General features: G+C 34.9%; 3 protein-coding genes across 7 annotated transcripts in view; 2 read left to right on the forward strand and 1 right to left on the reverse strand.

The window, feature by feature from the left end:
* The window catches only part of LOC120630574 (rab11 family-interacting protein 4A), a 138351-nt gene extending 127630 nt beyond the window's left edge, over nt 1–10721 (forward strand). For 4 of the 5 annotated variants that reach the window (XM_039899837.1, XM_039899838.1, XM_039899833.1 and 1 more), the window contains 6 exons: nt 1970–2104; nt 2225–2377; nt 4756–5038; nt 6114–6259; nt 8311–8355; nt 9544–10721. In XM_039899837.1, the coding sequence (XP_039755771.1) occupies nt 1970–2104; nt 2225–2377; nt 4756–5038; nt 6114–6259; nt 8311–8355; nt 9544–9681 (900 nt within the window). In that variant the 3' untranslated portion in view covers nt 9682–10721. The remainder of the gene's footprint in view (nt 1–1969; nt 2105–2224; nt 2378–4755; nt 5039–6113; nt 6260–8310; nt 8356–9543) is intronic. The other variant, XM_039899836.1, reaches the window with a different exon arrangement.
* Nucleotides 10722–12255: 1534 nt separating this feature from the next.
* On the reverse strand, nt 12256–18281 carry LOC120630573 (fas-binding factor 1 homolog). The gene is made up of 11 exons (XM_039899832.1): nt 17216–18281; nt 16563–16714; nt 16018–16199; nt 15579–15839; nt 14885–15078; nt 14702–14808; nt 14490–14615; nt 14260–14397; nt 14081–14190; nt 13371–13827; nt 12256–12719 (listed from the first exon to the last, which is right to left on the reverse strand). The coding sequence occupies exons 1-11, from the start codon at nt 18279–18281 to the stop codon at nt 12609–12611; spliced, it is 2904 nt and encodes a 967-aa protein (XP_039755766.1). The 3' UTR covers nt 12256–12608.
* A 413-nt stretch (nt 18282–18694) lies between these two features.
* On the forward strand, nt 18695–25690 carry LOC120630286 (ubiquitin domain-containing protein UBFD1-like). Its single transcript, XM_039899466.1, has 6 exons — nt 18695–18826; nt 18943–19382; nt 22686–22811; nt 23413–23554; nt 24366–24412; nt 24858–25690. Exons 1-6 carry the CDS (start codon nt 18814–18816, stop codon nt 24966–24968), a joined length of 879 nt encoding a protein of 292 aa, XP_039755400.1. The 5' UTR covers nt 18695–18813; the 3' UTR covers nt 24969–25690.
* The last annotated feature ends 59 nt before the right edge of the window (nt 25691–25749 follow it).

Raw genomic sequence — 25749 nt, forward strand, 5'->3', positions numbered from 1 at the left:
GGTGTTTTTTGTTATCACCATCCACCACCGTATGAAGTTAGAGCAATTCATACCCAAGCTTTATACATTATAGTTTACGTTTGGTATTTATACCACATCTGTGCATGTCTCTGTATATCTGTATTCTTAATGAGTATCAGTTAATCTTTTAAGTACCTACTCAGCATATACTTACCCGTTATTTTTTTCTCTCATTCAAGGATTTCTGGAGGAAATCACTACAGACATGTTGTCCTTGTACATGAATTGCATTTTACATGTTAATTTTGAATATGGCTACAATATTTTTTAAACATTTTTGCTGCAACTTTTCCCTGAAGGCATATATTATTTTACTACTACTCCTTATAATATTATAGTAGCTTGCCTCGTTATTTGCGTACTCTAACATAAACATGACATGACATGACATGCATAAACAATATCCTACAAAAATTGTGGTCTTAAGTAGATCTAATCCCACAAAATGGCTTGTTTACTTGGTAGATAGGTATTTAATTTTTAACACATTTAATGTCGAAAATATTTTGAAAATTAAGATGCTTTTCAATAGTCATTATTGGGAATACAATATTGTTCCTTATAATAAAGACATTGTAGTATCAAAAAAATCATTAGTGGATTACAGCATAGTTCAGGAGATTGGAGTATTATGAGTAGTGTCTTGAGGCGCACAAAGTTGGTGGATGAAGCAAGTGTCGTAAATCATAAAATCACTTTAATTGGGTACTACGTAACTTTACTTTAACAGATTGTGTTAAACATTTACACATTTTAATAAATAATAATTAAAAAAACATGCAATTCACTCATACGTGAAAGTCGATAAATTATGTAAGTCGAATGAACAGTCCCAAGATTTCTTATTCGAGTCATCTACTTTACATTTTCGAATAATTTTATGAGATTTTCGGAATTTCTATTTAAGTAACATCCTTTTAACATAAAACAGCCAACGATATTTTTCGTTCGGTTTTTTATGCTATAAGTATTCCGCAAAAAGCAGGAAAATCTATATGATGTAATTTATAATTTCTTCAATCTTTAGACCAAACAAATTCTCGGCAATGTACTCTCTACGCACGTTGCGCTCCAACACTGGAGCATCTTCAAAGGTATAAAAGGCGTTCGTACATTTGGCGAATTTTGCTTCGGTGTCGGAGTATAGCAACAAAATAAGAATACAAATTATATAGAAAATTAACCTTAGTGTTCATAATCTATCATGGAATTCCGCAAAGTAACGCCTGCTTCTAGCCAATATTTAAATATTTTGTTTCTGTAATCGCCCGCGATTCGTTGCGCTTTTTTCGGTTTTTTGATAAACTTGTGCTATCCAGACTATAATATAACCAACGCGCGCCTTTCATCCAATCTAAAACCAATACAGCTATTTTGGCGTGATTTAATGTCAAACGTACATCCAAACTATCGCATTTATCAAGACACAGGACAGTGTGTCAGCCAAGGTGCTGGACTTTACCAAGAATAAGGAACTAATGTTAATTTTATTCAAACCCCAAATAGTAGTTTTGACGTGAAAGAGCACGAACAAGAGAACAAACTTCTATACATCTCCAAAAACTTGTTTTTTTAGTTATGTACTAATAATTGACGGATAAATAGTTATATAGGTAATGGGTTGATATGATAATGAGTGTTTTCATCTTACCATAGCAAGGCTAGCATGGGCCGGAGACAATTTTCTCGCCGGGGAAAGGATAAAAATGTATCTTCTCACAGCTTTATCTACTCTTAGAGCACTGGCGCACAAATGGAAATAATAATATATGTGCTATAATAAACGGGGGTAAACTCCTCTTATTCAATGTTCCCATGCTTTAGCAGATGGTAGGTAGGTAATTGTATTCCTTGTCAGGGGATACTATAAATAAAAAAGTTAGCCAGAGTCGCGAGTAGCTTTGAAAAAATCCTATCCTATTATAATGGCATTTTTTTCTGTTCCAAGGTTCAGCTGTTGCAGCAGCAAGTGACGTCACTGGCGGACACTCAGAGCACCGCAGACGAGAGGTACGCCCGCGCCAAGTCTGACAACGCGGTTCTGCAAGCGCGAGTACACATGCTCGACGAGCAAATCCGAGAGGTATTATATATTTTCTTTAATCTAAATACCACTCCCTTCCTGTGACTCGCTTGATGTCTCTTAGTATCACAACTAGTACTGTACCTACTTAATTGTAATTCTTTTATTATTGTTTTTCAGATCGAGTGCAGATGCGAGGAGCGCATAGCGGAAGAGCAAAAACGATGCCGGGAAGCGATCTCTCGCGTCGAACGCGACCGCGATGCGCAGCTGTCCGCACTCACAGACCGGCTGGGTGCTGCTGAATCAGAAGCATCCCACCTTAAACAGGAGGTAAGACCTAGCATTTTACCTAGCATGCCGTGCCGTATCAAAGCACCATCACTCTATATTGGCCTGAATGTTCCCCTCGCAATAGTTTTAACTCCGTGCTAAAGTAACAAAGCCAATTCTCTTAAATCCCATATTTATACATTACTCGTATGAGCAGTAAACCCTTTATACAATATTCGTTTGCTAGCAATCGCGGAATCGTTTTCGTGTATTAAACTGTGTATCGTCAAAATGAATGGGGCAATAAATGTTTCACGTTTTAGAGACGCAAATCCTGTAGGTACTTTTGAATTTTGTTTTACAAACGTTCTTTTAAAAAGCCGAGCTAAATATTTGTAGGCAAATTTCAGCTTAAACACAATGCAAATAAGATCCATTATACTCCGATGTTCAAGTTTTCCATACTCGAAAACGACTCTTCGATAGCGAGCGAGCAAATCTTTTACTAAGGCAAGTTGTCAGAGGCCTTTAATCCAGCAGTGAAATTATATAGGCTATTGATTATGGATAATATCTCCACCAATCCACGTTGGGTCAGCGTGCCGGACTAAGGCCTAAACCTTTCTACTGTGGGAGAAGACCCGTGCCTTGTGGTTGGCCGGTAATGGATTGATATATCTCATATAATTTAAGTGCCACAACTGTTTACAAGTCTTCTCTTTCATAGGAGAGATGGATTTAGAGGTTAGGCTCACCAAGCGTGGATTTAAACGACATTGCCCAAAACCTGGCCTGGTCTTATAAGTGGCTCTTTTCCTGTCATGCGGATTGCTACCCGGATCTGATTCGCCTGGAAGCCTCCTGTATCCTATCACACGGACAGCACTCATGCGGGACGCATACCCAGTGGCGTGCATAGAAGGTATGCACACGGTATGCAGGTGATATAAAATGAAGAAAACCTCCAGGACGAGTTGTAAACAAGTTAAGAATAGGCATTGTAAGAGCTATAAAAAGCCGACCATTAAGTATTTATAACTTGTATTGGAGATTTTCTTCATTTTATATCATCTGCATACCCTTTGCATACCCTCTATGCAACATCACTGCGCATACCTACCTATCACACGCATGCTGAGTGCCAAGTGAGAGATTTTCTACTTACGTTAACTTATTCGATCACGTGAAAGTTAACTACGATTCATATGGTATCAGAGAAGCGCCATCTAGTGGTATTACAGGGAAACCGTCCGGAAACTAGATGGATACTTTCGATACCATACAAGTCGTAGTTAACTTTCGCGCGATCGAATAAGTAAACGTAGCTTACATATCTCACACTTGGCAAAGATCAGATCCGCACGCAGACAGAAAACCGTATGACAGAAAAGCGGCCCTAAACTTTTTTATGTATAAAAAATCTTCTTTCAAATTATTATTTAACATTTATTTTTTATTTTAATCAGAAGCAAATGGAATATTCTTTCGCATTTACAATAATAAACAAAACATAAAGTGACCTTTTGCACTCGCTATCCGATACCAAGTTTAATAACAGTAAAATTAACAATGCAAATCTGTGAAAGCTCACCATGTACCTATTAAAAACTGTCTTTTATGAGACATAAACATCAATAGTTAACGAGCGAAGGATAAGTGTTCAAAGTGTGTTTATGCCAGACAAATATTTTATTACATAATTTAAAACGGTGATAGAGCATTCATTTGCATCCGTCGTGATTGCAAGGCCGTAAATTTAAACTATTATAATGCGAGCGTATCTGAAATAGAAATTGCCAATACGCCTCTACAGATTGAACCTTTTCTTATTTGTACTCCACTACAGGTTAGCCAACCTTGACTGCCATCTCAACTGGGAGTTTACTCCTAGTTGAGATAGATAACGTAGTCTAAGATGGTAGCGGGCTAACCTGTTAGGGCTATTCCATGGCATTTATATTCAACCAGTAAGGGGTATGCTTTCTAGCTCGCAAACTTTCCCCCATTTAGCAATTTTACGGTGAATGTTTAGAACATTAGAGGTAAAATAACTAAGGTCGACTGCTAAATGGTATGAAGTGACTAATTGAACTGAGAAGTTAAAGTGAGAAGTTGACTTTGTTCGAGAAACCATCGACATTATAAATTCAAATTCAAAATTTTTTGAATAACATTATAATAGGATTTTTCTATAAGCTTACGTTTTATTTAAACTTTGAACTTATTAAGAGACATCTTAAACATTTCATTGGGTAATTTGTTATACAATAATATACAATTGCCCTTGAATGAATTAGCAATTTTATGTAGCCTAGTAAACTGCACGACGTGATTATTTTTGCTTCTAATATTTATATTGTTACAGTTTAAAGTGGAGTGGATTTTGATGCACTATGCTACGACTTCTGTATTTTGCTAAGTGTATTATTATTGTTTAGGTCGGACGGCTACGCGGTGTAGCAGAAACGTTACGTGCAAACGCCGACATCGGCACTCGTAGCGCCCGCGAAGCGCAGGAAGCCGCGGGCGAGCTCGCAGCGCAACTCAGCGCAGCGCGGGACGCGGAGCGACGTGAGAGAGAAGCTGCCGACTCCGTCCGAGCGCAACTTGCCGCTGCGCAACTTGAGCTGCGAACCCTGAGGGCCGCCCCGCCCCCACCGCCTGACCCTCGCCTTGATGAACTAAGACAAGAACTGACGTTGCTTCGTACGCAGAACAAATGTAAGTTCTTCTTCTTCTTCTGCTTGTGGCGCAGGTTGCGATCTATTGTAACGCCGCTGTCTAGATCTCCCAGCCAGTATTGGTTGCTGCCAGGAGCGCCAGCAATTTCTTTGCTGAAAGAAATTAAATTACAATGTAAGTGTCTGTGTGTGAAGTGTAAGTTACAATAAATTATAATAGGGTAAGTAGCATTAAAAAAAAACTGGAAGACAGCTCAATGCATGGCGGGAATCAGAATAACGTAAGCGAAAAGCGGCCGAAATCGTCCGAGCACAACTTACTTCACACACAATTCAGCGCAAGTTACTGCTGTGCAAGTTACCGCTGCGCAAAGTATCGCTGCGCAACTTAGGTACCGCTGCGCAACTAAGGTACCGCTGCGCAACTGAGGTACCGCTGCGCAACTTAGGTACCGCTGCGCAACTAAGGTACCGCTACGTAACTTAGGTACCGCTACGAAACTTAGGTACCGCTACGCAACTTGAGCTGCGATTCCTGAGGGCCACTCCCGCCCTCTATCTTTAACTAAATGAAGAACTTACTTTGCCTCGTGCGCAAATCAAATGTAAATTACACTAGTACGCTAGTCAACAATTGCAACAGAAATGTGAACTTCGTCGCTGCGTGAACGGTTCTCTTTTGTTGAAGAACTGAAATAAAACTGAATTTAATCTAGGTAAATGTAAGAAATTATTTGAAATTATTGTAATTAATGTAAGGGTAAGTAGATTAAGAGAGAAATAGAAAGACAACTCAGCCAGTCACGGGATGCATATTGAAGTAAGCGAAATGCGGCCAAAATCGTCCGAGCGCAACTTTGCGTTACTTAACTAAAGCTGCAAACATGCCACACCGTCCCCACCGACCGAACTACGTCAAAATTAAGTAACTAATACAAAATGTAATTTATTCATATGCAGAATAGGATGAAAATAGTTGAAATAAGAATGCAACTTGCGCCGGCGCTATTTTCTAGTCTAGTCCTTCGCCTTGAAGGACTAAGAAATAGTTGATTCTGCTCCGTATGAAGAGCAAAGATAGTAAGTTTGTAGTTACCTAACTGTTTGTTTTTCAGCTTTAACGGAAGCCCAAGAGGAACTCCAAGCGCAAATCTTAACCCGCGGCGTAGAAGAAGGACGCAGCTTGCTCGACGGCGTAAGCGGACCACTCGTTGCTACGAACTCCCTCGCGCATGAACTCTCGCAGATGAGCGATCACGAGGTAAATATCTCACGGCATTTTAGAACTTTATTGCCATTGAGTAGAATACCGCTTAATATACTTATGAAATATGTTATTTAAGTAAAGGGTAACTGAACTATGATCATGTGGGTAAAGTTGATCTCACATCGCTGCAAGACTTGCCAAATCAGCAAGAGCCGCACTTAACCCATTTTCCAGTCTGTAATAATATTAATGTGGTCACTGCCGATGGTACTGTCAATCCTACCACCAGGTTGTCTGTTATTTGACTCTCCATTTTTTCTAATGTTATAAACGAATCTTTTCATTACTTTTTAATGTGACACAATAAATAAAAGAAACAAGATAAAAACATATTTTCTTTATGTTAAAGTGTATTTTCATCATCTCAACAACTTTTACATAAAATGTGCACTAACAAAAGATTGTTAATTGTAAGACGTGTAAGAAAAAAACATAGACTTAAGGTGGGATTTTATGCATAAAAGGTGGCATAATTTTGCATAAAAGTGACTTGTCGTCACATTTAGTAATGCTAGGTTGTAATTTTATGATAAGTGGTCAACAATTTAGTCCAATTATATAAAAGTCCAATTACTAAGGTTCAACTAATTGGGAATTGAATAAGATTTCGGTAAAATATGTTAAGCTTTTCGTAAAAAAGGGCAGTAACATTTTGCATTACTAAAATAATTACGCGAAATGTGGCTCAAGCTGTTCTTGTAGACCTTGTGCATTTTGCAAGTCTGCGATCAACTTTAGGGTAAAAATAAAAGCTTATTGGAAATTGGTAACAAATTTTATTGGTAGCTGTTTCGCCTGTATGGGGATCTTATCTGGGGAAATAAATTTGTAATTATTTGAGATGGTATTACTTACTAATTTATTTTCATCATCATTATTACCATTTCATGAAACTTTGTTATCTTATCGATTTATATAATAATAATATTTTGGCTTCATTATCATGATAATCTTACATTTATTTTTAAACAGCTTTGTTCTGTTAAAGTATCGTAACGATGTGAAAAAATGTAGGTACTACTTACTCAATACTGACGTCATCATCTAAAAAATTTAATTTTACATCGCTTTGCTTATCAGAGGGTTTTAACAAAAACGTTTTCCGCAAGCATTTATGTTAAGGGAAACCCAAATTGCATGGTCATGATTTGCATGAGATATTTACAAATATCAAATCATAAGAAGAAGTCCCTCCGCTTGTACCAATGCTTACAGAAAATGGATTTTGTATAAAAGACTTGTTGTACCCTTAGTGTGAAATTGCACTGCAGATCGCTATAAGTTTTCGAGAACAAAACATTAAGAACTGGAGCGAACGAAGGTTTAATAGACTTCAAACCTACTAGGGTTACGTTTCCTGTAATTTGTTTTTGTTTAATATTTTTGTATATCTGCGATTTATATCCCAGTCAGTATAAAAATTACTTTATATTCTTTATTTTATAGTAGTGAATAAAATAAAGTTTGTCAGAGACATTTTTTAAATTTCCGGATGGCTGGAACATTAGTAGGTGATTAGTTATTTGAAGGACGCATGGACGATGGCCGGTCTGATATTAGTATCGAGTGTTTGCGAAGATATAGTCAAAATCAGTATCCGTGACCGATTTCGGCCACAGTGGTCAATAATCCTGAGAGATTTTCCAACTACTCAGTAGATATTATGGTGCACAAGTGTGTGTGCAAACACAAGTGCACTCTTTGTTCTCTCACTGATACTTACGTGCAGCTTAACGTGCTCTTCGAGGCACGGCGGTCAACATCGCCAATTTCCAAACTCTAGAAAACACATTACATTGGCCCGACTCGGGGGTTAAAACCAGGACCTCGTGACCTGCAGTTGAATATGATAAACACTAGACCAATGAGGCAATTAAGTATATTTTCATTCCGGCCATCTTATCGCTTCATTAAGTCCTAAATAAACTTTGGCATTATAACGTTTTGTAATTCGAAAACCATCACCTGTGTAATCTCATACTAAGGGTTAATACCAACGATCGATTTGCGATGCTACAATATTTATTATCTATGCGTTTTTGCAGCTCGATGGTAGCACACACACAGATCACAGCATAGAGTTGGAAAAGGTACGCCATTTACACTAATGTGTGCATGCCCTGTACCTTGCCTAACTGCATGATTTTTTTTTAATTCATCATTACTAGGTGTATAATAAACGAAAATAACGCATGCGATTTGTTGATAAATTCATATGCCTTGGTTACATTGCTTCGGTCAAAAGTCATAAAGCGGTTTCAATTGGTGTGTCCATTATTATGCGCAAGGCCCTTTCAGCCGAATTTCTCTGGTGGGTGTCTTCGGCCGCCGCTATGTAACCGAAAAAGACGTGCCGCATAGCGATTTAGCGTTTCTGTACAATGTTCGATCCGAATGTGAAAAAAAATATTTGAAAATATCATCTCTGTAACTAGTTTCTAGCACATCGAAACTGGATCAATGTAACCAAGACCACCAGCTACCGCTTCGCTGTTAAAACGAGCGGTCATTTAACTCGGTCAACGCTCACACCGATCAACGGATATATTTTAGTTTATCTCAAATATTAAACAAACATTTTAAGCACACAACGTTTGGACACAACGAAAAAACTAAATATTTGATCGTCAAAAAATAATTCGTTTTTTTTTAAATGTTTTTACGCCTAGTATTCATACTACTTTAGTACCTTTTTCACTTTATGTTTTTTTTTATTTCGACAAGCATGATCCTATCACACACAACACTTTATTATCTCTCGCACGTGGCCCTTCATCCTTTTATTTTAATGGTCTATTAAGATATATCAGGTTCTAATTCCGTAAAGGCCGAAAAAAGTTTTGGGTAAAAATTGTATGAATACTTTCACAATCATTGTTCGTAACAAGGGACTTTAAATCAACAGTATTTTAAACAAACCCTGACGCGAGCACAATCTTACAGTCCTATCCAATCTTAAAATTTATACGCCCGAAATTAATTATTGATCTAATCCAAAATCTTCAGATAACAGATTGAATTTAGTAGTGCTGTCCTTTTCCTACCATGTAGATAGGGATATAACTACTAAATTCAATCTGCCATCTTGACATTTTGGATTAAAATTGATTTTTACAACTTTGGGTGTTAGATGCTGTACCCATGCAAACTGTCTAGATTCTAAAATTATATCCCTCGATATATGGCCGATTTCTGGAGCTTGAAAGGTCGTAACTGATATACCTGATTAGACCTCCATTTGAATAATAAGAAACTAATTGCGAAATTTTCCTTTACAGTTACAAAAAGCTTTGAAAGAACAGCAGGACGTGAACGTTCAATTGCGGGACTACATAGATGGCATACTTCTGTCGATCGTCGAAAACTACCCACAGCTGCTGGAGGTGAAACATCAAAAATCCAACTTCAAGTCATAACACCCATTCAAAAAGTAGTAGAGTGAACTTCAGATGGATAAGTTAGGCCCTCATTTTATGACATTCAAGTCTTAATCCAAAATCCTGGAATGGAATTACGTGTAACGGTTCTAAAACCTGACCAGGGAAATAAAAAACCTGTTCTGGGGACGCCAAAATTCAATTCTTAATGCTGGAATAGATACACATGTACCGGTGGAAAGCCTCACCAGTGAACATAAAAAAACCTGTTCTGGGCACGCCACACTTGCATTGCAATACATTCGACTGAGTAAGTGTATAGAAAATAATAGTTTCACTTTTATGCGCAATATGGCAGGTTTTTTATTTTCCTGGCCAGGATTTAATTAACAATCTAACTGTGTATCGCTAAAATGCGATGGGCGTGTTCAGTCCATGGGCTCTTACTTAGCAAATGTTATTAAAATTTATATTAATACCTCTTTCATTTAATATTTTTATTTAATTTAATATTTTAAACAACCTACTTGGAATTTAATGTTTTTTCGCATTACTGTTAATCAACTCATGCGTTTTAATATCATCTTAAGTCTTAAACTTGCTTAGTATACCACAAGAAAAAAGTGCCAGTTTTTATCATGTAAACGCACGGTATGGGCGATCTAAGTAGCCAGACTACAGTAAGTCACGAGAAGTATCGCATATTCTGCTGTAAGGAATTTATAAGAAGCCAGTAACATTTTTTGTATAAAAAAAAAGCTTAAGTTTCGGAGAGCCATCTCAAAAGCCCGGCCAAGATTACGTGAACTGCACACTTTCACGCCTCCATAAAGATCAGGTATAAGGTAAATAGTATTTTGTCTATACCAATGGCTTGGTCAAAAATATTAACATTAATTACTGGCTTCGACAACTCAGCCGAGCTAAATCTCTACCAATTAGAAACATCGAGTTCCTCTGCCAAGCAACTGTCTAAGTGTAAATAGGGCCTAATATTCATAGCATATGAATAACAATCCCTATTAATAACAATAACAATACCTATTTTAAAATATGTGTTCCATTAAAATATAAAATTATATTTATTAAATTTATTTTGGTATCGTTTTTATTTCAAATCGGATAATAACACTGTGATAAAATTAGTAAAAATAAAAATATATGTATGCAATTATTATATCGATAATTTCACGATCAGTAAGTAATATTTATATTAATTTAATGAAGTGTAATACAGCAAAATGCATGTGAGAATGTATGTAAACCTAGATCAATGTATAAATAGGAAAATAAGCATCTGTTTAGAATTGCAACAATGTTGAAAACTGGAAATATTATAATGTTATTGATATTAGTTATTTAAATAGAAACGTTTGTAATTTTTTAATTTAATGTATGCAATGTGTTTTATTTTAAGGATCTTTCTACTGTTAGAATTATTTATTATAATCAATTTCCTACGCTTTACTGGCAAACCTAAAGTGGATATAACTACTAAAAAAAAAATTAAGAGATGTGTTTAAAAACATTAACCGACTGCGGAAGGGGTAGGTAACGTTTTGAGGCAATGTAATATGTACTTATAAAAAAACTGCCCAATAAAAATCCTTTCTTACACGTGAAAGCCAACGAAATTGATTATATTTAACAGATAAAAAAAAGGTATACTTATTATACATATAAAAAATATAATTTTACTTTATTCTTTTTTTTCCATTTAAAACAATATTTGTTTACAGAGAAAAGAAGATTTACTTAATATCCAATGTAAATGATGTACATACAAAATAGAAAGTATTTCCTTGGTTTGAATATTTTAATTCTTTAGTCCAGTTGTTGGTTTTAATTTTTTAATATAAACCATGGTGTGCGTTTTAGATCTGTGTATAATATTAATATTTAAAGACCATCGATGTATATTAGTAGGCCTTTATAGATGAAAAGCGCGCTTTTATCTCAGCCAAATCTATCTAAGCTATTAATCGTTTCGGCATTTTTTAATCAACTTAAAACTTCATTCATAAAATGGTTATTTCATTTAGTTAAATAAATTACCTGTATATATAACAAAATGTAGTAGTACTTTATGTCGCACGGGAAATATATATAGCTCACTTATCCATTCTAACTGGCGTGCGAAGGGCTTTTAGCGTATTATACTGTATAGTTTATAGGAATATAAAAGTGATAAAGGTCGATCTATATACATCGACACTAGACTTTACAAAGGCCAGGCCGTCCATATATTGCTACCTAAATTATTTTTTTTACCTAAAGACTGGATGTAGGTAATAAAAAATTTGGTGCAAAAAGCATCGTAATAAAAAAAATATATAATCAATATTATTATTTATGATTTTTTAATATAAAGCCATTAAAGCGTATGTACTTCTAAATTTAATGTTTAGTGACATACCATAGTACCTATAATAATGTAGTAAAGATATAAATAAAATATGTAATAGTTACTATTTTTACATTGAAATATAATTAAGGATTCCCCCTATTGTTAAGCCATTTGTGTACATTTTGATAACACGATTAATATGGAAAAAAATACCTAATAATAAAAATGTTATAATCGTCAAAGTAAAATAAATGAAACAATTCTAATATATTTTCAGTCTTTTATTGGTTCCTTGCTTAGAAGGGATAAAACTGTGGGAAAACACTTGGTCCTGTCCTTATGAAGAAGATGTCCATGCTCGCTTATTAGGCCGCTTAACTTAGGCACAGTAAATAATAATAAATAATAAATATATATACACTCCATGCGACCTACCATCACTACAGTAAGGCGAGCGACCGCTCGTCTCGACACGGTTACCCCGACGAAAAAAAAACTTCGAAAATAGCTTTGGGGATTCGGAAATACGTGTATATGTGTGAGTGTGCTGTTTTGCACGTATGTTGGTAGTTTCTACACTGCTTTAAACATTTACTTTGACTAAGCTTTGAAGAACTGTTTATTCCTGGAGATCATTAATTTTTTCTTCATCTTTCTTAGTTTGGTCTAAACGACTTATTACTTGCTGAACATCTAATCGCAGCATCATTAGTTTCGGATCCATGTAATCCTGAAAGGGTAATACACACTGTTAGTAAATAGCCTTGCCCCTTTGATCGTCAATGTATTAGAATTAATAATCCTTTAAAAAATGTAGCAGAAAAAAATCCGGTTTTTGTTTCCTACTAATAATTAAGTATTTGTTTTTTTTTAAATACAATCATATTATTTTTTTAAGAATTTTATCGGAAGTAACAAACTTCGGCTTTTTCACTAGCAACCCAACGAAAACAAGCTCCCAACTCGTCGTCGTACATTGGTATAAGAAGCATCCTATATCGAGGGTCAGCGGCCCGATGCGGCGGCGCGGCGTGGCGGAATCAATTCATTCAATTGCGGTAATTTCATGCAGCCGAAAAATATTAAATCTATACCTATAGATTTAATATTTTTTCGGGTACATAATTTCATCAGCTACTTTTTATACTGGGAAGACAAACGGTTAAACAACAAATAAAAGCGGACGAAGAACGAACGCGGGCATTATCTAGCGCAAAAATAAAAGATCTATTCACTTACTGATTTGTTTAATTTCAATTATTTTGATTATTGCTAAGAATAGAATAGTCCGAATAGATTCGGCAATGTTTGAAAATAAAAAAATCTCTTTTAAACTGTCCTTTACAAATTAAAAACTGCTAGATACATTCCTAAAACTTACCTTATACGGCCCAGGTTCCTGATTACCATCAACCCCATCAACGTTGATATCTTGTCTTACCCTACCCATAAGTTGAGCCATTTCAGCCTCTACCAAATTTACAGGAGAACTCAAATTCCCATATTCCCTTGATAAATTCTTATAATCTCTCGATACAGGCAAATTGTATGGCATATAAGCATATTCAGTATTATATTGGGAGTTTCTGCATAATGAACACTGTTGGCGATTATCTATCTCTTTTCTTTCGTTATGTAGACTCAATCTCTCACGAGATAACGCCACCTTTTCCTTGGCAATTTGTTTTTCTCTCGCATTAAGTGATACAACATGTTCCTGAACTCTTCGAATCCTATCCTCGTATTTCTTCTGGAGGAATTCAGCTTCGGAATACTTCTTGTCCGCTTGAGACTGTTTCTCCATTGCTGATTTGGCTAATAGGTCTAAATCTCTGCTTCTAAAATAATATTTAGAAAACTTATCATGAACATTACCGTCTCACTACAGGGCTCGTGTCTCAACTCTGAATGTAGGGTGTAGGCCGTAGTACACCACGCTGGCTAAGTGTGGATTGGTCGAATTCACATCTTCGATAACATTATGGGGAAACTCTTAGGGAGGTTTCCTCACTGTGTTATATGCTAGGCTATGGTGATAGCGTTTAGCTTTGGAGTTATTGTACTGAAAAGGTTATAAATTACCAAACTTACTTCGACATAACCCTCTGCTCTTCCAAATGCAATTCCTGCTTCTCGGTATTTATTTTCGTCCTTTCTTCTGTTAACTCTTCTAACTGCGCTTGCAATTCGGCCTTTGTTTTCTAACATAAATACAAACGTAATTAAATGAGGACTTTAATATCAAAAATATATGTTTATACTTAACTTACTTCCAGTTCCATCTTCAAACTTTGTATTGAAGATTTCTCCTTAGCCACCAAAGCGCTGTCTTTCAAAGCTTTTGCCCTTTCTTCCTCTATCTTCACGATTTTATCTTGGTATTCCTTTTGTGTCTCTTCTTTTAACGTCTGTAAATTTTTATTTTAAAAATTATCTACGTTTTTAAGAATTTCATAAGAATGTATTATCCGAAATTCTTTCCAATAATGTTTATAATAACCTTAATTTCTTCGTCTTGTTTCTTCAAGACATTCTTAGCGAATTCAGTTTGTTTACTAAATGTCGCTTTTTCGAACTCAAATTCCATTTTCTTCTGCCTTAACAATGCAGATTCTTCTTCTATCATCTAGAACGATAATTAATCGAATATAACTTTAGTTTAATCCAGCGCAAAGTACAAAAATACTCCATTACTCCTGTTCATTCACTTACCGATGTCATTTGCTTGAGTCTTGCCTCCAACATGATGACCACATTTTTGCTTTCCGATTTCTCTTTTTCAAAATATTCTCTTTCTTTTCTCAGTTGTTCAATCATATCTGGAACGATGAAGAAAGTGATTTATAAAAGCTGTAAGCTGAATTTAATCAGATAGTATATTTTTGTCGACCTTACCTGTAATCTGTGTTTCTCGGATTTGCAAACTCCTTTCGGAATCCCGTTGAGTGTTTTGCGATAGTGATTCGAATTTTTCATATAATTTACCACATTTCTCATTACTCGTTATCACGTTGGATAATAACTCGTGTAGATCTGCCGAAAAGCTAGCAGAGTCTTTTATGAGAGCTTGCTCCTGTTTAACCGCATTTCTAAAAAAAGTTCTCGATTAAACTTAAAACTGGAGCATAATATGAGTGCTCTAAAGAAAAGATATTAAAGCTGTGATAACATATTGGACTTCAGTTTCCTTTTCGGGAACTGACTACGAATTACAGCACGCAGCACCTGTCAATTTTGTGAACTTTAACTGGGAGGGAAAACATCGTGTGGAAACCTGCATTACTGAGAGTGCAGCATAATGTTCACAAAGGCTTGGGAAGTCTACCAATCCGCACACGCAAAACCGTTCTCACTCTGTAAGAAGACCCGTGCCTTATAGTTGGCCTGTGGAAGATTATAATGATGATGATAATAAAAATGATAGAGGAAAAGAATAAATTTTCTCGACTTCTTAAATTTCTTGTTTTTGCTAGGCTCCAACAACTTTAAAATCAATCAAGAAACACAACAAACGCTCTTTAATAAACGATAATTGACATAACTGAATCAAATTTGTAGACTACCCTACTGATCGATATTAATAACTTACTTGATATTTTCCATTAAAGTTGTATGGTGATCCTGTAAAACTTTAATATTGTCCAAATGTTGTTGTCTTAACATATCGTGTTCATTCTTATGTCTTTCTGTTAAAGTACTTAAATTTTCTTCGTACGTTCTTTTATACAACTGATGATGTTCATCCAACCAACTTATTTTTTCAGCGTAGAATCTAACGAGTTTATCGCTTTCTTCTTTCATTCTTTCTTCTGTTTGAGTAAAAGAAACCTCTAAGAAAGCTAGCTGTCGTCTGTTAAAGTAATTATTTACACTTATTTTTCGTCTACAATTATGGACCAGTATTTAGGCAAATGCAAAAATTTAGCAACAACGTAACGAATTCAGTTAATTTTTTTAAATGGCTTACTGCTAGTGTTAATATATGAAATCATTTTATGACTGAATTCTAGATAATTAAACGATCCTACCTATATGAAGTTTCCATTAAATCTACTTCCTTATCATGGTTTTCTTGTAAAGACTGGACGAGCTGCAACAACTGCTTTCTCTCCTTTGCGAATGGAGTCTCCTTACATTGATCTGAACCTTCATATTCATAACGCACTCCGTGAACTTCGTCGTTCTCAGTATTAGCATCACCTAATAAAGCCTGTTTTAAAATAAAAAGTTTTTCTTGGGAACAAATTATTTCTTAGTTCAAGTAAGCCACATAAGTAAGACATTATTATTTTTACCACATTTCACTCCATCTTATTTGAAGCTTTATCTAATAAAGCTAAAAGCATGGTAAAGCAATTACGACGTAATTTAGCAAACAATCGTGAAAGCTATTCTTACTTTCTTACTAATATTATAAATGCGAAAGTGTAATCGTTTGTTTGCCTTCCTTTACACCCTAAAAAAGCAGCCAAAATACGCTTCTTTGTATCCCAGGAAAACATACAGTTCAAACGGAATTTGTAAAAACCCCGTTATAAATGCGAGCAATAGCTAGTCTAAAATGTTTTAATACTTTTATCCTCTGTGTAATTCGCTCCTGATGGGCGGCAATGATATTTTGCATTTGCTGTCTGTGTTCCGCTTGTCTTCGAAGCATCGCATCAACCTGATCGTGTTGTGCTAGCGCGGCATCACGTTGCACACGTTGGCTTTCTTTCTGACGCACTATTCAAAGAGTTACTGATATTATACAAGCTTATAATGAAAACGATGACACAAAACAAAAATAGAAGCAAATTCTTCGTTTGAGTATCTGACGATCCTACCTTGATCTTCATTTATACTTATTTAGTAATACTGTCCCTAACTATTTCTGTACATTAAATATATTTTGAAAATTTTTATGAAGAAAGGAAGCTTTAATCAATTGATTAAAGCTATTTTATATTCCGAAAATACATACACTAAAGGAGAAGCTAATTTTGAACAGATTAGGAAAGCCAAGTTAAACGGAGGCAACATAACAACTTAGTTAGTAAGATGAATCATCAAACATTCCGAAAAAATCCTCTTGTGAAGAACTAAATATTGACGAGTTTTAATCTTTAAGATTATGAAAAAAAATCCTGTCCATTTAATTTGGAACCATTTCAAATTGCCCAGAGGCCTGATGATTAGTATTAGCAGTAACTGAAACTGTAAATGAGAGATGCAGAAATAGCTTACACTGCATGGAAGCTAACTTTTCATCTTGCGCTTTCAACTGCAGAGCAATCATTAGCTGAGACTCCTGTTGTTGTAAGTAAATAGATGCTCCTTCCATTGTAATATCTTCCTGATTTATACCCAGTTTTGAAAAATTTGTAGTGGGATCAACTTGCATAACCTTATCTATATTAGTATCGGTGGCGGTTTTCAAAGATTTAACAGTTTCATCTTGAATCTTAAGATTTTCTCCAGAATGGCTTTGCTTAGATAGCTTACTTTCTACTATTGGTTCCTTGAGAGACTTTTTCTTCTTGTTACCACCACCTAACCATTCTGGAACATAATTCTCCGGGTCTTCTTCTTCGACACCATTATCTGTTTCTTCAAAAATTCCAAGCCAATCATCACTGGACTTGCCTTTTTTTGGTTTTATATTTTGGGGGGGCTCATTTTTTGCAGTTTTTTGTGATTCCATTTTACTTGATGTGGTTTGTTTAGGCTCTGAGCTTCCAAGGATAGAATCTAAATCAAATTCTTGTTTTTTTGCAGTTGTAGCAGGCCTTGTTGATTGATTTGATATTCCTGTTTTCATAGATGAGCCGCCCAATATATCGTCTAATAAATATTGCGAATTTTTACTCCTATCTAGAGGTTTCAATTTATCGTCTAAAATGTTTAGCTTGTCAATGCTTGCGCTAGGTTTAACTTTACCCGGAGACTTTGTGACTTCTATTTTTTCAGCTGCAAAATTATTTTTAGCTTCACTCTGATTAAGTCTGTTTGAATCTCTAGACATCGTACGTACAAAAGGATTTGGAGACATTTTTTGTACATTTCTTTCCTCATTGTATGAAGACTCTCTTTTCAAACTTGTATCTCCAAAAAAATCTTTATCTTCAGGTTTTGAACTACTTGTTTGTGTTGTTGGCTCCCCTATGTCAAACAAAGCGTTTTTCCGCTCCGCTGTAGGCGTTTCTTTTTTCTTTGTTGGCTTTTTCTTACCGAGTATATTATCGTCAAAGAAGCTGTCGTCGCTACCGTCACTTAGAATACCTGCTAATGGATCTTCGATATTAAAACTCATTATTGTAATCTAATTTACTACTGTATAAATCCTATCAGTTAATTTGTAAACACCCTAGTATAGTCATAATTCCTAACTTATACTTCGTTTACTAAAACCGTTTATCACAGCGAGGCACTTGTATAATAAAGGTCAGAGCGCGGCGTTGTTTGAAAATTTGCCGCTATAGCAACGGAACGACAAAAGGATAGATTGGCTAGTCTACGGTATAAACGTTTAAAAAATCCATAAGTTATAAGATATAAATAATAAAGATATTTTTTTTACTAATTCGAAGATTCAAAATAGACTTTTAAACTATTCTGTGCTACCTTGACTTTTAATGTATAGTTAGTAATTGGTTTTTCTAATTAAACAGTGGGGTGCGTTCAGAAACCCTTGTACATTACAAGGGTTTCTGAACGCACCCCAGAGTGACGATTGATGAAAATTTGTTGCTTCACGTCAGCCAGTCGGCTGTATTTTTAATTATTTTTTCAAAACAATTGCTGCAAAAGTACTGATTTTCTGTCTATCCGACTAACAGCCAAACATGGATTATATAGGTAAGATTTAATTCAGGATAACTGCGTATTCGTTGTAATGGTTTTTGACAATTCAGTTTCGGCCTGGAGGAACCTTTTGTTCTAGAATTTTGCTAACTCACCCTTTGTTTTTTTAGCTTCAGAAAAGGGAGACACCGCAGAAAATCGTGATCCGAACTCCTTAGTAGCTAATGGCAGCTCTAAACCTGATATGGAATGCGAACCTTCTGTTGATCATGGGAGTTCACACAACGAAGATCCCACAGAGGGTGGAGCCTGTGCTTCTTCGTCAACAGAGGACTCGGAACTGTGCGAGATCCCGGAACAGGTCGAATTTATCGTAGTTTTTAACAAAAACAAACATGACGTGACGTTTGCATATGATGCAACCGTTTTAGAACTTAAAGCTCATTTAGAGAGAATATCCGGCGTGCCGCAGTCCGCTCAGAAACTTATAATCAAAGGCATGGCCCGAGATACTGCCACATTGAGGAATTCGGGAATAGTCAAGGGTGGAAAAGTCATGCTAGTTGGATCCAAAATGGATGATATTTTGGCTGTGAAAAGTGCACCAAAGGTATGCTAATCTATACAAATAAGTAAAATTGAAGTGTCTGCCTGTGATTTTGAAATAACTGACTCTTTTTAAGCTTTTACGATTTTTGTCATCAGTCTTTCTGGGTTAATCTTTAGAATGGCTGAACTAATTTTGATGGGACTTGAACATGTAGAGGACTATGCAAATAGCAATGTATGCTACATTTTATTCCAAAAACCCACAACATGATCAGTAAAATGTGGCATGGAATGGTTTTGAGAATGTCCTGTTTTTGAAAATGAATACTTTTGAATTTAACTAAATGTTGTTTTTCAAAAAGTGATCATTATCAATGTAAAATAAGAGATAAAAGTTTGTATGGGATATTTTACTTATAAGAAATTAACAATTCATAATTTTTATTTAGTTTAATTTTCAATATAGGTATATAGTTCAATAATATCTACAAGTCATATTTATTTAAAAGCAATGTAAAAAAAGAATACTATAAACACTCTGTAACCATGTACCTATATCATTTCCACTAAACCGGTTTTGAAAGAAAAATATGAACCCACGGCTTTGGAGCCATATGCAATGCTCCTTAATCCTCTCTCCTATGAGATAGGAGGCTAGTGCTCAACCAAGGGATGTATGTAGGGAATAGTCTAATGATAAAGATGATAATGTTAGTGATAATTTTTATATTCCTTACTAAATGAAGATGCTGCTGTGTCAAAATTTTGTTAATGCATGCATGTTATGATGATTGATTTTGTTACTTTTATGTAATGAAATTGTGTGTACAACACCTTACATTTCATTGAAGTGAACCTGCTTAATTAATTAATCATTCATTAATCATTCATTCCAAGTTGCGGTTCATATATACATGGCTGCATTTTTTGAGTGTACATCTAAAATGCTTTAATTCTATAACTTTGTATCAAATGTATAATTCTCTCTCAGATACATGCACAGGGCACAAATATTTCGCTCATGTCACATTAAAAGCAGTGCCGTGCACAGGATATGCAGATGAGAAAATCTCCAGTACAAGTTTTGGATACTTAAGGGTAGGCTTTTTATAACTCTTACAGTGCCTATCCTTAAGTTTTTTATAAATCATACTGGAGATTTTCTTTATTTTATGTCATTTGCATTCCCTGTGCATACTTTCTATGCACACCACTGATTAAAAGAGAATACACTGCTCAGAGTTTTACCAATAACTTGTAATTTGTATCCAATCCAAAAAATGTCTGTATGCCTATGAAGTTTCACTTCAAAAAACAAATGTGTGCATATGCTCTACTGCTTCAAACTGTTGAATTAAAGAAGGGGACAGCTAAGATGCAAAAAAAATGCTGTACTATTTTATATGCCTGATCAAAAACTGAATAACAAACTTAAAATTATATACACTGAGAAAAACAGGTGCTTCTTTGTCCTCAAATCTTAAATTAAGCGTGCTTACTATTTTAAACACCGTCCATTGCCAGCGACAGTGTGTCTGATATTACTGTTACTTATAGAAGACTTTGCTGATGTGCATATTAGTAATTGTTTTTATGATGATTTTGTATGATCCGTACTAATATTATAAAGTGTTAATTGGTTTGTCCATCAATCACTCAGCAACTGCGCAATGATGTAAAGTTTTGTATAGACGTGTTAAAAATAACTATATCCCCCAAAAATGCACAACTAGCATATAAAGCCAGAACACAATTCCTTTATAATTAAATTAATACATGTTGGCGAAGCTACAGGCACTTCTCGTTTCTGATAGTATGTAAAATTGTCCCATACAACTTTCATCCCATGTTTTACACTGTTAAACAAAAACTATTTTGTAAAAGTTGTTTTACTTAAATTATTTGTTTATATTATAGGAATGGCTTATAGGAAATCTCTGTCTCCTGTTAGAAGTCCTATCGTTTCAGCAATTCCAATGGCTAGCCTCGAAAAACAGATGTCTTCATCATAATCATCATTTCAGCTTGCAGACATCTAGTGCTGGATCTAAGCCTTTCCCAAAATGCATCATACCTAGTCCTCAGCTTTCTTGATCTATTAAATTTTTATCACTTCCTTCACTTTTGCGGTGCATCATGTAGAGAGAGAGCATCCCATGCTATTACTTATTGAACTTGTTTGCTTTCTACAAGGATTTTCTGGCCACAAAGGCAATCCCACCAACAAGATAATTACTCAATGGATGGATGGCTTTGGTTCTGCTGTAGATCTCTTCATTTGCAATGTATTAGTTTGGAAACTTCCATCCCTTTGTATATTAGCTCATGCCATTTTTATTTGTGGACTATGATGTTTGTGGAGTGTCCATATTTCAGCTTCATATGTAAGGATGAAGGGGACACATATGATGAAAACTTTCGTTTACAGGCATTCAGGATATTCACGATGAAAAAATGTGATTTAGTTATAGATATACAAATATTATAAAAAGTTATGTTTTGTTTATGCTATCTATCGAATAATCATATAAGCTCAATTACTGACAGTTATTGTAAAATCACAGACAGACACTTCAATTTTCTTCATTTGTATAGATATAGATAAAATGGTGATCACCAATCTGTGTATATGATACTGACCTGCTCTATAATCCTGTAGATTATAGAATGGGACAGCTTAATTACAAAAGGCTGAACCATAGCATATTCCAGATTTGGTGGGAGCCAGATTACAGAATACCTACTATAAATAATATGGTATTTAAATGAATTCCTTAATAGCAATTTTAATCATGGATGGGATGGCTACATATACCACCGACCTAACTTGTCTAAATACCACTTACCACTCCAGCAACTTGAGACCATAATTTTCATACTTCATCTGCCCTCCTAAGTGACGTATACCTACTGCCCATTTCAGCTTTGCAATTAGCTGAGCTATGTCTGAATCTGTTTCTTCTATGGAATTCCTCATGATTGTTTTACCCACTTCTAATCACAATTAAGCAAAGTAAGCAAGCAATTTCAATAATCATCATCATCATCGTCATCATCACCATTTTAATTTCCCTCCACTGGGCACAAGCTCTCTTTCATTGGAGAGATGGTTTTGGAGATCAGACCCTCCGTGCAGTTCCAATGCGAGTTTCAAAGCTTTAACGATTATAATCATAGGTAAACAGTTGAAACAACATCAATTTCCTATCAAATGGCCACTAGAATTTCTTAAAAAGAAAACCTAACAATATTTATCTAGGATATGGGAATCCAACCCAGGACCTCCCAATCCACAGACATCCTAACATGCTACTAGACGAATGAGCAAGAGCGATTCTAATACTGAATTATCATTTTCATTTAGGAAATTCTAGAAGAAAAAAATAATAGTCAGACAAGTAAGGAGCTGTTCTGCACGCAAAAGATACACAGGAAAGTCTTAGATAAAGGTATTCCCCCAGATGTAATGCCTGGAATCAAAGGAATTAAGGTATGTTTTACTTCTTATAATCATAAGGTGTATGTCGTCATAATATCAAAAATTAGCTAATTGCGTGTTTGAGTCACAAATGAGGGTTCTGTACTACGGTGGCGTGGGGTTTGCGACCAGGGTATGCATAAAGCAGGTATATGGCATAAAATGGAAAAATTTCCTCTTCAATACTAGTAATACTAGTTATAAAATAATTTGGGTATGTAGTGCTTTTGTGCACGTATGAAGGGCACGCCACTGCTGTACTAAGGTACAATAGAAAACGATTCAAAGTATTTCTATTATTAAGATCAATCAAGAACACACTTCCCTTTTAATTTTGGAACCTTATTGTGATGGTGATAAAAATTTGTTAACTTAGAACTAAAGCTTAGTTTTAATGAAGTGTGTCTGATAGGTGTATATGAATAAGGAATTTTTAATTTAAATTTATTGTCACTAGATGGCGCTCTTTCGATTAGATACAAATCTTAGTTCACTTAAAAAAGAGACCTAGCTTAGTCTAAATTAAAATAATCTTTTTTTTTTAATTATTTTAATTTTCTTATTTATTTCTTCTACTTTTCATTGGAACTTGATAAATTAATGTTATTTTCAGGAGCCCCTACCCCCTGTGCCAGTAAGTGGGATGTTAAACAAACATGGAGGCAAAGTCAGGCTCACATTCAAGCCTGAACAGGATCAGCTCTGGCTAGGAACCAAAGAACGCACTGAGAAACTTGCCATGACTTCTATCAAAAGTGAGTGCTTCACTGTTTGACCTGGTTCCATTCCTTGTTCTTGTATTGGAGCAGCGTGATGAGTATATGCCTTTGATCAGTAATAACCTAGATATAGACTCGTACAAAATCAGGCAGAGTTCTCGGTTTTTTTTTTTGCTCTGATGTTTATCTTTTAAGCTTTTAAACATGTTTATTAACTTATTATATCTATGTCTTAATTTCATAAAATATTCCGGCGCTTTTATTTGATGTCAAACGCAAACACAATGACTAGCACTTGTGAGTAATAACCAAATTTTTACTATCTAGTTTATTGATCGAAGGCTACTCTAAAACACTCATTAATATGAGAGAGGAGGCCCAGCAATGCAGCGATAATAGGTATACCAATAGGCAGGAGTGAAGGAAGGATAATAAAAAAAATGACAAGAAAAACCCACTTATACAACTAAAAAGCTAGAAATAACTATTTTTAACTTGGGGCCAAATAAAATGCAGAAAATTACTAGGCATGGATAATATACATTGTATTTCCTTTATGTAGTAGCAAGGAAAGCACCAGTAATTTTCTTTGTGCTTTTCAAAAGCAAATGCTCATGTACTTGAATTGCTATAGGTGTTCCTATTATATTTGAAGAGTTCCCCCGATTTCTCTAAAAAAAATCCCTTAACGTAATGAAATTGACCACATGAATTTAATGTAAACTGTTTCAAACACGAAGATAATTTTTTAAATCGGCTTATATATTTAGAGCTATGAGGTAACAAATATTAAAAAAAAAATCGAATTGATAACCAGTTATTAATAAAATTGTAATACTTCTTCTAGGTATCGTATCGGAACCCATCACAGAACATGAGGAATATCATATTATGGTAAGTAAAACAAAGGCATTTTTTATTCAAGGTTATAGAAATGTTCAATTTGTTCAAAAATAATAATAGATATATGAACAGATGTTACACTTTTGTGATGCTGATGTTGGGCCGATTTTAATAATTGGGGTCTCATTGGCGTTCCTTACCGTCCCCAAAAAGGCAGAGCAAAAAAATATATAAATATATGAGAGTAATGTTCTCCGTTTGCCATCTAGGGAAAGGCCTGAATTTATTTAAAATACAAATCAAATTAAATTCCCAAATGAATTAGTGACATATACAGCACAGAAATGAGTCGCAAATCTTAAAATGCAACCTGCACCAAGTTATGAGCTAGAAGCAATAAATGCTGAACTTGGTTACAAAACCTGCATTTTCAGTTTTGCAAATCTTTTCAAGTTCTGCATTTGTCACTTAATTTCAACCTATGTTATAATTTCAGGGACTTCAACTAGGCCCTACTGAAGCTTCAAGATATTGGATATATTGGGTGCCAGCACAATATGTTGAAGCCATAAAGGATGCAGTACTTGGTGTGTGGCAATTCTTCTAATTCAATCATGTCAAACTGTCTGCTGTATCTAACACCTGGGAGCTACTTGGGTAGTTGCAATATATATAAAATAATAAATGTTGTGCCCTAGCACATGTATGTATAATCCATGTTTTATATTTAGAAGTACATTTAATGGTTATACAATTTTACTGAAACTTTAAGCATAATACAATTAGTGCTAGGGGCTTTCGTGCCGTTTCTCTTATACAAATACTGTCGAAATTATTAACATTTCGAAAAATTGTAACCCTAATCCCTGAATCTATTTGAATTTCTTTTTAATACAATTTTATGATTGTCGATTTATTGAGAATGTAAAAAAATCTGTATCAAGCCATTGGTACTATTTATTTTGTGATATCATTATGCCGTGTCAATTAAAAATTGTCCATTGATAATAAATTTGGCATCTATCTGGTCATTTGTGAGAATTTTTATTTGCTATTGTTGAATTGCATTTTATGCATTTGGGGTTTTGAGCTGTAACATATTGCTATTATCGTATCGCGCGTTCACGATTCATGAGCTTATTGTCCTGTGTTTCGAAACCTGATCTCTATTTGAACTTTATAAAATTCACTCAATCTGAAGGATTGGCCTGAATATTGCAACAGCAGTCTTCTCTATTTTAGCATCCAACGGAATGCTGTTCTTTATATTCCTACCAATCCTTCATGAGAATTTGATAATAGAATTAGATATAAAAACATTTTAAATTATTACTTGTTTTATTTTACTCATTCAAAAAAGATTAATAAAATCATTTCCTTAAAAGTAG

The sequence above is a fragment of the Pararge aegeria genome, chromosome 16 (genome assembly GCF_905163445.1).
Source record: "Pararge aegeria chromosome 16, ilParAegt1.1, whole genome shotgun sequence".
Lineage (NCBI taxonomy): Eukaryota > Metazoa > Arthropoda > Insecta > Lepidoptera > Nymphalidae > Pararge > Pararge aegeria.